Source organism: Odontomachus brunneus, unplaced genomic scaffold (assembly GCF_010583005.1).
Source record: "Odontomachus brunneus isolate Ranch 3 - 2012 unplaced genomic scaffold, Obru_v1 Obru_scaffold_217, whole genome shotgun sequence".
Taxonomy (NCBI): domain Eukaryota; kingdom Metazoa; phylum Arthropoda; class Insecta; order Hymenoptera; family Formicidae; genus Odontomachus; species Odontomachus brunneus.
In genome coordinates, this window is record NW_022639667.1 from 44596 (window position 1) to 57452 (window position 12857).

The following is a 12857-nucleotide window of genomic DNA, read 5'->3' on the forward strand; positions in this document are numbered from 1 at the left end:
GTCTGAAACATTTTTTTGTAAAACTTATATTTTTCCTGATATTCGGGCGTCCCGGTACTTTCCGAACACCCTGTATATATATATATATATGGATAACGTATAAAATCATACGAATTGGCTTCTTGTGGATATTACTAGTAATAGTTGTAAATAATATATGTAATAATAGTTGTAAAAAATATGGCCGAGACGTTATAAAGTTCAACTGGAAAGAACAAACCTTTGGCCCATGGAGCCAACCTCCTCCTCCTCCGATCTTAAGGCTGGTATTCATGGTCGAATCTTATTTCAAGACCGTAGGTTTGTTCTTTCGACCTGACCTAGGGCTGCACTGGAACTGTACTAGTTGAAGAAAGTTCAAGATAGTGCAGACCAGTGCAAAGATACATATGGGTCTGAAAAGAACGGGTAAGAGCAAGTTAGAGCAGTGTAAGATGGCGGACAACATGGCTGGATTAAATAACATAGATCAATTTATGGTCATGTTTTCGCACTTATAGCATTTTGTTTTGTTGAACAATCCTATTTCTTTTAAAAACTGTTTTGTGTTGGATACCCATACAAAAAATCCCTCCGAAAAAACGTTTAAGAGCCTTCCCAGGATGTCTTTCGGATATTTTGTGCTTTGGATAACATTTTGTGGTTTGGATAACATTCTAAATACTTCTTTTATGTCATTCTACATTATATATTTATTATATATTTATCTACATTATATATTTATTATATATTTAAGTATTTACTTACTGTTTATAGATTCCGTCGTCGGATTATTTCTTCTACGTAATGTCAACTAGGTATACCGATTTTACAGGTTATAGATACAAATTTAAATTTTTTCGGTGAGCTGCCCTGCACTGCTTGCTCTACCTCCAGACCTAGGGCAGTCAGTTCACTGAACTCGCTGCACTAGTTCAGCCTGCACTGTTCGAAAGAACACATTTTCTTGCACTGTTCTGATCGAAAGAACGCATTAGTGCAAACTTCGTGAACTAGTGCAGCCAGTTCAGGTCGAAAGAACAAACCTCGTCTTAAGTAATATCTAAAATGCGAATACGGTTCTGTGATTGGTTCATGATATCTTAAGATAGTATTTAAGATGATATTATGGCTTTTGCACACAACTCAATAACAAATAAAAGAGAAATTATATTTATAATGAAAAATATACTCGTATTCTATAATCTTTATTTAGTCACACTGAATATCACACTGAATATCACAAATTTTGGGTGTATATCAGTTGGACACAGTCCAATCACAAGTCGCTGTTCCAAGGGACCATACAAATGTCTCTAATCACAGGGTGCTGTGATTGGCTGTGTCCAAATGCATCGTGTTCAAGTGCACCGCTCCCACAAATTTTGTATAAAGCTAGTAAGCAGAAAAAATATTCTAATTATAATAAATAATACGAAAGCCAAATGTGGGATGGGAACGTAGAGTTCCTAGGGACTTTTCGTAATAACCTTCTTGCTTTTACGGAAAAACAACATATTGATTGGCTGTCGCGTGAACTTCCGCCACGTGGTAAGCATTACCGCGTCCTGTGTGCAGGAGCCATTAAATATGAGATCTGACTATAAATACCGGCCTTAAAGTGCTATAACTAGGCTAGTAACTTCAAAGTCTAGGTAATTGTTTGCACGCGAATGTATCTTAAAATAACTAAAGATAATTAAACTTATCATAAAATACATCAACAACCACAATTACAAGTAAGAAAATTACATTTGAAACAGCATATTATTTCCGCTATTCTAATTTAGTACTGCCAGACCATTGTGAGCGATGTTATCGTGTTTCCTACTAAAGTTCCTAGGAACTCTACGTTTCCATCCCGCATTTGGCTTCCGTATTATTTACTATAATTAGAATATTTTTTCTGCTTACCAGTTTTATACAAAATTTGTGATATTCAGTGAGACTAAATAAAGATTATAGAAAAAATACGAGTATATTTTCCATTATAAATTTAATTTCTCTTTTATTTGCTATTGAGTTGTTTTAGGCATTCGTATTATTTATAATTAGAATATTTTTTTATTAACTATCAGTTTTATATCTTATATTTTACGAAACTTCTGAAATAAAAGATCTACCGTTTTAATTTTTAAATCTACCGCTTTTTAATATGCTATCTACCGCCAAATTTTTCAACCACCTGGCAACACTGTGGGTGCGTTCGCTTTGGGCGCTTACGCGCTATAAGCGTCATTCTATCTTTATCGCTCATTAGGGAAGAAGATAGAATGATACGGTTAGGCGACAATTTCCCAAAAAGTGGAGAGAAAAATGTTTGTACAAAGGAAAATCTCTATACGATATAATTTAATGATCTGTTTTTTGTAACTGCACTGCTGAACTAATGCAAAGGTTAGAGTGAGAAAACATACTCACTTCAATTTATTGCACCAATTCAGCAATACAGTGAAGTCAGGCACACGGTGCTTGTTTTCGTGCTGCATTGCTTGCTGGATGGAAATACTCTGTTTTGATTGGTGCATTTCCATCCATCTTCAGAAATGCACCAATCAGAACAGAGTATTTCCATCCAGCAAGCAATCCACCGTGAAAGCAAGCACCGTGTGCCGCTGGCTTGACAAAGAACAGGCCTTTAAATTATATCGTGTAGAGATGTTCCTTAGGACCAACATTATCCCCTCCACTTTTCAGGAAATTATCGCCTAACCGATGCTCACAGCACATAAGCGCTCAAAGCGAACGTAGCCTGTACCTAGCGCACAATCGTTTGTCTGTCGTTTATCATCCGTTCGATGTTACTGGGGGTGTCAATATTTTTTTGACATGTCACCGCATTACTATGTTTGCCTTTCACACCTTATCCATAGCTTTTCATTCATAATGTGTTAAACATTCTCAAGAATCGACGGGCGTGCATTCTTAATTCAGGCTGACTGATTTTCCATGTCGTGCGTGTGTCACGTCGATTTCAAATTGATCCGCTCCGCTGATGTCGCGAAGATCAGCGGTATTCTGAGAATAGCAATGGGAAACTCATCTGATTTTTGACAGAAGTTTCAGTCACGACGAATTCCCGCGAAAATCGCAAGCGGATTATGGATTTTCGTCTGTGCTAAATATAGCATTGACAGGCGTCGCGTGAGTAAAATGCATTTTTTATGTCAATTGTCTTTCGGATTTTAACATAATGCCTTGATTTTCCAGCGTGTCGCGCTGTCAGTGAGAGTGGACGAAAGGGAATGCGGACGGTAACCAGTTTGTGTAAAAATGGTACGTGCATAATTTTCCTTTCTTGCAAAAGCATATGCAACATATGATTAACCTCCAATTCATTAATTTACTTTACAAACGTCTTATTATAAAATTTTCCTTACTGTTTAAAGCATCCTAGTGACAATTTAAAATGCAATTTTGTAATACACCACACATTGTAATTGTGTCATCAAAATGATAAGTTTGAAAATTTATACTAAAGTAAATGTCGTGGAATTGAATATCTTCTAATGATTGAAACATTAAAAATATATTTATATTTCTAAAAGGCTCTTTGAAATTTTATTAAAAGATATTTTTTATATATTTAGCTGTAATATTATTTATTGAGCATTCAATCATTGAGTGTGTATTATTTGGTAATTGGGATATGATACATTTTGTAATTCAATTACTACTGCATACAGGATTATCTAATATCTCATTAAGGTTATAATTGATATTTATTGATTATTTTATTTCCTGTCATATTTTTCGGTCGCTGACACCAAAGTTTTATATAAATATTAATTTCGTTAGTAATCCCATTAATTATTTATTAATAAAAATATACAACTGTATTTTTGATTAGTTTAATCATTGAGACATTTATTTTATATATGAGTTATAGATTCAGTGCTGACAGTGAATATTGAAATGCAGCCTGTAAAAATATGAACATGCTTTAATATATAAACATGCTTTAATATATAAATTAATTATTTTACTACCAAATTTATCAATTCAATAGATTAAAAGTCTAGATTGTGACATATATAACAATAGTATTATTACACTTTCTAATGAATCTTGTACTCTACTTCCAGTATATAAAAGATAAGTAAACCAGGGAAGCTGTAAATATGATAGTGTAGTCACCTATACAAAATGAGATTCAACAAGCAAGAATTATTGACACTAGCTACTCAGCCTTCACAGAAATTCGAAAAGGAAGGTATCCTGTATGTAAGAGAGCGGCAGGAAGGCTTCTTTCGCAAAACAGAAAGTGAGTGCTTATAATATTCAATACACACACACATACACAAGATATCCATTTAAATAAAGATAAACTCAGCATATTTTGCAGTATACAAATCGATGCATGACTATCCCTTATTTATATTGTACATGTCCGAGGCTTGACAATAAACTTATGTAATGTACAAATTCCTTGTTTGGTGTTTAATGTAGAGCCCATCATCTTATTCGGACTGCTACATGTTATGAGTAAGAGAAGGCTGCATTCAATTGGAGCTTTGTTTTGATAAGGAGAGGAACCATTGTTTTTAATATAATTCGGAGTATTTTCTGTTTTATTGATTAGAGCTTGCCGTTTATTATTAACACGTATACACATCGTTAGCAGTGTAATACATATTAAACGTAGGTATGATAAGAATGTGTTGCACGAAGTAGAGTTTAGAGATTTCTGCAAGCTGTGCTATGAGCGGTTCGATATCCTGATAATAACGGCAGAGACATTGATATTTTACCTTATTTTTTTATATTGAAGTATTGCTTTGCACGAAATGAAACATTTTTTTGTTGTACATTAAGTAATGGCAGTATCAATGGACTTCATAAAGACATTGAGAGTAAAGAGCTGTGTCTATCTGATCAATACTGGTTAATAGTAATTTGTCACATGGAATTTCTCATGTATTTTTTATGTTTTTTTCTATTCATCGCGCGCGAATTCGGAAATTAACTCATAGTTTCTCTATCATCCACAGTTTTCTTCAGCGACGATCGTCTAAGATTTAACATATCATATATAGACATTTCATGCAATTCATAATTTGATTTAAATTTAAATTTGTTATATTGAGTAGTTATCAGTACAAAGTATCTCTTCTGTAAAAAGTTCCTTCATATAAGCAATATGTTTCTCTGTAAAATCTAATATAAATATATTCATATAAGTAATATATTTATATAAATTTATTGAGGGTAAAGATTTTCTTTAGGTAACCAAAAAAGGAAATTTTTACAAATAAAAAAAAATAAAGATATCAATATAAGGTTTTGATCATATTATTTATCATTGTTTGAAATATAAAATATACCAGATATCTCTAAGATAGGGAACATTATAGCTCGTATAATAATCTAAAACAAATGGGACAAGAAAATTTAAAAAATGCATGGAAAAAACAGTATGATTAGTTCACACATAAATCTGGTTGTGTTAATAAATTTGAGTCAAGTATACTCATTTTTCTATGTGTATTAAATTTGTTAGTGGATAAATCTAAATCTTCTGGAAAATTTCCAAAATTATTATTTTTCCAAAACAGTAAATAAACAAGAAATGGAAAGAGAGAAGGGGGAGGGAAAAGAAGAGAGGGAGAGGGGGGAGAGGAGAAGACAAAGAGAGAATAACTTGTAACTTCGAAATATTACTATTTTGTTAAATTTCAATTTTCCACATATAATAAGGTTTATCACCCAGCAAAATTAATGTAATTTTTAAATTTTCTTGTTTCATTCGTTTTAGATTATTACACAAGCTGTAACATTGTCTACTCATTAGAGATGTTTGGCGACACCATGCTCAGCAAAAAACTTGAACAAGATTTTAATTTTTGCATACTTAGAACAACTTAAAACAATTGTAAACATATTTTAAACAATTGTATACTTAAAATAATTTTTTTTATATTTAAAACAATGATGAATAGTATGATTAAAATTCTATATTGATATCTTTATCTCTTTGAAAGAAATTCGTGAAAACCTTTTATTTTTCGGTTATCTAAACCAGAACTTTATTTTAAGATTAAAAATTTTTGTCAATTAAGATATGATAAAATATGATAAGAATTGAATTTTTTTTTAAAGAGATATCACAAATTAGATATAACAGAGAAAATCAGTAGTTTTTATATTTCGAATTAGGTAAGTTATGTCATATACATATAGAGGAAATCAATTTTCTTAAAATTTAAAAATCACATCACTGGAAAATTATGGGTGATAGAAAAAATGTGTTTACATTTTCTAATTTAATATAAAAAAAATTACTATATACATCACTGTATCCATCCAAAAAAGAGATTTTGTTGATCATATGTTATATATACTATTGTTGATTATGTTATATATACTATTTGAAATATGAATATTATTAAAATATTTGAGTGTTAAAGTAAAAATGTTTGAATAATACACAGCAAATAACATGAAACGTATGAAAATTATATTGTAATCGTTTCATTTGATAATTATCGGCAATCGATATGATAAGGCACGATTACTTATATAATAATGATATAATAATTATTTGTAACGATATGTAAATGAATCAGCTGATAAAAAGAGGTCAGCAAATTTTCATTTTTTTTTCATATGGAATCAGCGTAAATTGTAAATCGATGTGTCGTGACGTCATCGTGCAAGAAAATATAAATTAGGTCACTCATCTTTTCTTTTTTCTTGTGTATACTTGGAATGTCATTGTGGCAGCTGTCAGTTAGCCTCGTGCAATTTCCAGGTACAGGTAAAAAACCAGAGAACAAAAATCAAAGAGGAAAATCGCATAAGAGTCTACGAGACCTCAATTGCGTTACAGCCGGCGTGAGCAAAGGTACATCATTCGAGAGCATTTTCTATACACACATATATGTTTTTAATTGGAAGCCTTACATTTTCATCACAATTTCTACCTAATTAACACACCTTTAGGCGACTTGATTGATCTTAATTAACGTATGTTATTAACGGATGTATTTTTTACATTCACAAGAGATTTGCAAGAGCGATGAGATGCACGCTTTAATGGAATTGGTCACGCATTTAATCGGACACATTAAAATGATGTAAAAATCGGAAATTATTGGACACAATTAGAACTCACTAATATTTGATCTAATACGTAATCATGGCTAATATATGATCATAACTTCCATTTATAGAAATTACTAACTTTCTTCGATTTTCTTATTCTCCGTCAGTGATGCAAGTGATGTAGTGCATGTAAAGTATTTGTGCTAAAATCTCGACCCTCGATTTATCAAAATAAAATAAAAAATGTGTATTCAATATTGATATGCTACTTAAATTGTTTCGTTCTTTATATGTTTGTACTTGAGTTTTCAATTAATTAATACACAAAAAATGTAAGTTATACGATTATTCGATTCTGCCGAAAGAATTAAGTATAAAATCTGCACCACTTGACAAGCGACGTTACAGAAAAACATTTAGCGAATCGGGGGTTGATTGCATGTTAAAAAATAATGCTTTGCACGTTATGCATATATCTGTATTTAGATAGAAACTTTTCTTATAGAAACGATAAAAAACTATGGCACTTTAATCTGCGAATATTCGTGCATTACGAGATATGCGTTGCTTTAAATTCAATTGGAAAATATATTAAAGAGACGTTGCTTTAAATGTCCATAAAATTATATATATTTATAGTGGATTACAAAGGGTATTTACGTACCTCATGGGAAAAGTAATTTTATTTAGAATATAGCTCTCATATAACGCAAACACTCGTACTTTAGAATCGTATCGATCTTATTGATCCTAATGGGAAGGACGAGGAGGTAGGAGAGATCAAGGTTTACACGAAAACTTAATAATTGAACGATGGTAAGGGCAGCTAGTCTCACGAGAAGATATTTCCACTTTCAAAAGGGCGCGTCTTCAAGGAGCGTCATTTACGCGTCATTATTAAAATATTCCGTAAAAAATTAAAAAAAATTCTCTTACTTTCTTTATTCAATTCTTACTTTCTTACTTTTTTACTTAATTCTTACTTTCTTCATTCAATTAAAGCTTATTGTCAGAGGAGTTCTTTTCAAAAATTGCCAAGTAACAGTATAGTATGATGCCAGATAACGTATTAGTGACATCTTTAACATCATTTAATATCATCATCTTTGCTGGAATGTTACTGCTGTACAGGAAAACGGATTACGTCCGCACTATACACACACGCGTGCGATGGACAAAATTTCAATAAACTTTAAAAAAAGTTGTATTGTTACATTACATATTTTTGTTTTTGTAAAAATTATTTGTAAAATTATTAGTTTCTACTATAGTAATAATTTGTCAGGATTAGGTAATCAATTAAAAGTTAAGTTAAAAAGTTAATAACTTTTAAATTAACTTAGTTAATTTTGCATAAGTGGACTTCCGACTTAAATTATTTTAAAATGTATTAACTTTTAAGAAAAATTAGTAATGCCAGAAGAATTTTTTTTATTTTTCTCAGTATTTTTTTTTAAATCTGAGTAAAAAATTTTGCTTTGCATTATTAACTTCCGCGTAGAATCATATTTTTTGAGACAATCTACGTTTGCCACCTTTTTTAATTTTGAATTATAACTTTATTATTATAAATAACTATAATTATTATCTATAACTTTATTGAAACTTAATATTTTTATACGTACACGTAAATATATATATATATATATATATATATATATATATATATATATATATATATATATATATATATTATATACACACAAGCGCGCGCACGCGCACACACACACACACACGTTCTATGAACGTTCATAGAATAATCTCGGAGAATGTTTGAAATTCCTAGAATATTCTCACATAATACTTCGGAATTCTTGTGAATCTTCAATGGAACGTTAGAAGTAGACAAAAAGTCATGTTCTATGAATGTCCTATAAATATTCTACAAAATATTTTACGAATATTCTAATCACCCTCACAGCACATTAATATTGCCATAATATAGCAACTTTAAATTGTAAGACAGTAACATTATACGGAGGTTAATAAACCTGCCATTAACCTTCTAATAACATGAAAATATTCGTCCGTACTCATTCCATTAACATTACAGAAACTTTGTATGGAACATTATATTAACAATTAATAACAAAATAATTTATATGATATATCTTAATTTTTCAGTTTATGTTGATTTTAAATGATGTTTAGCTCTTCTATTTGATTTCTAATTATTTTCACACCCGAAAATTTACTCAGTACTAGTCGGACGTGAACTCGAGAACTTCAAGTATCTTTTGGTTTCTAGTCTATTATCTTGGTTGCTGTGGCTACTTTTTCAATTGATGTGTTTTGTTATCCCCATATTGTTTTATTATCCCTCATTTGTTTTATTATCCCCATATGTAAGGTTATCTTGTAAAATTAATGGTAGATTGCAGTAACATGCTTAATAAAATATGTAAGCTTGTAACCTACCCATAACCTTACTACAATGTTCGGTGCTGTGAGGGATTTATCAAAATGTTATCAGAATATTTTGACAACTTAACAAATAATATTCTAATAACATTTATAACATTCTTAAAATCATACAAGAATACTCTTTCCAAATATTTTCTGTGCATAAAAATCATGTTAGAATATTCTTCGAATATTCTGTGATGTTTTGATAGAATATTCTGAAAACTTAACAAATAATATTCCAATAATATTCAGAACATTCTTTAAAACCATATAAACCATATGATCATATAACCATATAACCATATAAGAATATTAGATACTAGATTTGAGGCTTTCACGGCCATTGATACAATGTCTAGATATAGCTTCCGGAATGGAGCCGTGTCTTGAATCAGCGATATGCCGACGTTTCGCAAACGTTGCAGTTTGCATCATCAGGGCTGAGAACTCTGATACTGAGCTCCCTTGGGTAAAGGTAGTCCTTATATGCCCCCCTCCTCCCCTTTGTGTAGATGGTGTTTAGGGAGTAGGGGACGAGGCTTGAATCCAGCCAATCAGCGTATTTTAATTGATCAGCTGATCAATTAAAAACCGGGAGAGCAGTATGCCAAATAGAATTTACTTGCATATCTTTGTCTCGGTTGAGGTCGTGAAGGTCTAGAAATTTTGAAACATCCCAATAACCTCAACCGAGACAAAGATATGCAAGTAAATTCTATTTGGCATACTGCCCTCCCGGTTTTTAATTGATCAGCTGATCAATTAAAATACGCTGATTGGCTGGATTCAAGCCTCGTCCTCTACTCCCTAAACACCATCTACACAAAGGGGAGGAGGGGGGCATATAAGGACTACCTTTACCCAAGGGAGCTCAGTATCAGAGTTCTCAGCCCTGATGATGCAAACTGCAACGTTTGCGAAACGTCGGCATATCGCTGATTCAAGACACGGCTCCATTCCGGAAGCTATATCTAGACATGATATAAGAATATTCTTTTCGAATATTTTCAGAATGTTTTGTGCTGTCTGGGTATATGCATAACACACACGCGCGCGCACGCACGCACGCACGCACGCATGCACAACACACACACACACACACACACACACACACACACACACACACACACACACGGTGTATACCTATAAAATGCGGATTTTGTAAGGAAAAACACATGTTAATTTGAAGTGAATGGTTAAAGCTATTTGAAGTATGCGCCATTCGACGCTACAACTTTTTCCCATCTTTCTGGCAAAAGATGGATTCCGCGACGATAGAAACTTTCATCTTTCGAAGCAAACCATGAATCGACTCATTTTTTCACTTTTTTGAAATTAGCGAAGTGCTGCTCAGCCAATCCGTGCGCTATCGACCGGAAGAAATGATAGTCCAAAGGAGCAATGTCCGGCGAATACGGCGGGTGAGGTAGCACATCCAAATTCAATTCTTTTAAAGTTTCCTTGACAACTTTTGTGGTGTGGGCCGGCGCATTGTCATGTAGCAAAATCACTTTTCCATGTCTTTGGGCCCATTCCGGACATTTTGTGATCAATGCATTCAAATTGATTATTTGTTGTCGGTAGCGAGTAGCATTAACCGTTTCACCAGATTTGAGAAGTTCATAATAAACAATACCCTTTTGATCCCACTAAACATATAGCATTGTCTTCTTTCCGAAGCGATTTGGTCTTGCAGTCGATGTTGATGGTTGGCCTGGATCAACCCATGATTTTCTTCGTTTGAGATTCTCGAAATATATCCATTTTTCATCACCTGTGACGATTCGATACAGAAAACTCTTCCGTTGGTGTCTTTTCAGCAGGAGTTCGCTGGACTTTTCGATTCTCCATCTGTCTTTCAGTCAAATCGTGTGGTACCCATTTTCCTTCTTTTTGAATTTTTCCCATCGCGTGCAAACGCTTGCTAACATTTTTTTGAGTCACATTTAATACTTCCCCCAATTGTGATTGAGTTTGAGTAGAGTCTGCGTTCAACAATGCTTGCAATACTGCATCTTCAAATTTTTTCGGTGGTTTTCCCTTAGCCTTGTCTTTTACTTCAAAATCACCAGTTTTGAATCGATTAAATCAACGTTCACAGGTATCATAAGATGGTGTATGTCCGCTGTAAGCTTCTATAAATATTCGATAAGTTTGAGCAGCAGTTTTCTTCAAAAGGAAGTAATGAATCAAAACCTCCCGCAAATGGTCTTTTTTTGGTACAAAATTCAACATTTTCAAAGCAGAAAAAGACTATGATATTTACACTCACAATTTTCCACATGTATGGTTTTGTAGGTTAGGAGTAGCCAAACAAAATACAATATATGTCAAATCTCCACGCGTAAGAACGTATGTGTAGCACCATCTGTTAGGAAAATCCGTATTTCATAGGTATACACCGTGTGCGTGCGTGCGTGCGTGCGTGCGTGCGTGCGTGCGCGCGCGTGCGTGTGTGTTATGCATATACCCAGACAACACAAAACATTCTGAAAATATTCGGAAAGAATATTCTTATATGGTTAAATGGTTATATGATTATATGGTTTATATGGTTTTAAAGAATGTTCTGAATATTATTGGAATATTATTTGTTAAGTTTTCAGAATATTCTATCAAAACATCACAGAATATTCGAAGAATATTCTAACATGATTTTTATGCACAGAAAATATTTGGAAAGAGTATTCTTGTATGATTTTAAGAATATTATAAATGTTATTAGAATATTATTTGTTAAGTTGTCAAAATATTCTGATAACATTTTGATAAATCCCTCACAGCACCGAACATTGTAGTAAGGTTATGAGTAGGTTACAAGCTTACATATTTTATTAAGCATGTTATTGCAATCTACCATTAATTTTACAAGATAACCTTACATATGGGGATAATAAAACAAATGAGGGATAATAAAACAATATGGGGATAACAAAACACATCAATTGAAAAAGTAGCCACAGCAACCAAGATAATAGACTAGAAACCTAAAGATACTTGAAGGGGACAGAGGGGGTCACGTAATGGTACCAAGGACCTTGACCTTGAACTCGATTTTCAAGGTTATTTCAAGGTCAAAGTGATTTTTTGAAATGGGAACACCTATTTTTGACCCCGGATTTGAAAAGAGCGGGAAATTTTACGTTCAAAATGATATGTTAATCAAGGTCATGGCAAGGTCGAATGAAGGTCAGGTTTGCGAATTTTGATTTCCCAATTGAATATATCGGAACCTAAGCCAAATACGTAAAATTGGTTCAGACAAATGTTAAAGGGGGCCGAGGGGGTCACCTATCTGTACTCTGATCTTGACCTTGAACTCGATTTTCAAGGTTATTTCAAGGTCATAGTGATTTTTCAAAATGGGAATCACTATTTTCGAGGGTTTCTTTAACTGTATTAACCTTACTTTTAGCGCTACCCAGAAA

At 32.7% G+C, this 12857-nt stretch overlaps 1 protein-coding gene across 4 annotated transcripts in view; it reads left to right on the plus strand.

Moving 5' to 3' along the window:
* Positions 1–2628: 2628 nt before the first annotated feature.
* Positions 2629–12857, plus strand: part of LOC116852340 (type II inositol 3,4-bisphosphate 4-phosphatase) — a 24358-nt gene continuing 14129 nt past the window's right edge. Inside the window, exons 1-4 of one of the 4 annotated variants that reach the window (XM_032832605.1) lie at positions 2629–3123; positions 3190–3255; positions 4065–4243; positions 6731–6823. In XM_032832605.1, coding sequence (XP_032688496.1) covers positions 4126–4243; positions 6731–6823 — 211 coding nt within the window. In that variant the 5' untranslated portion in view covers positions 2629–3123; positions 3190–3255; positions 4065–4125. The remainder of the gene's footprint in view (positions 3124–3189; positions 3256–4064; positions 4244–6730; positions 6824–12857) is intronic. The other 3 variants (XM_032832603.1, XM_032832604.1, XM_032832606.1) reach the window with 3 other exon arrangements.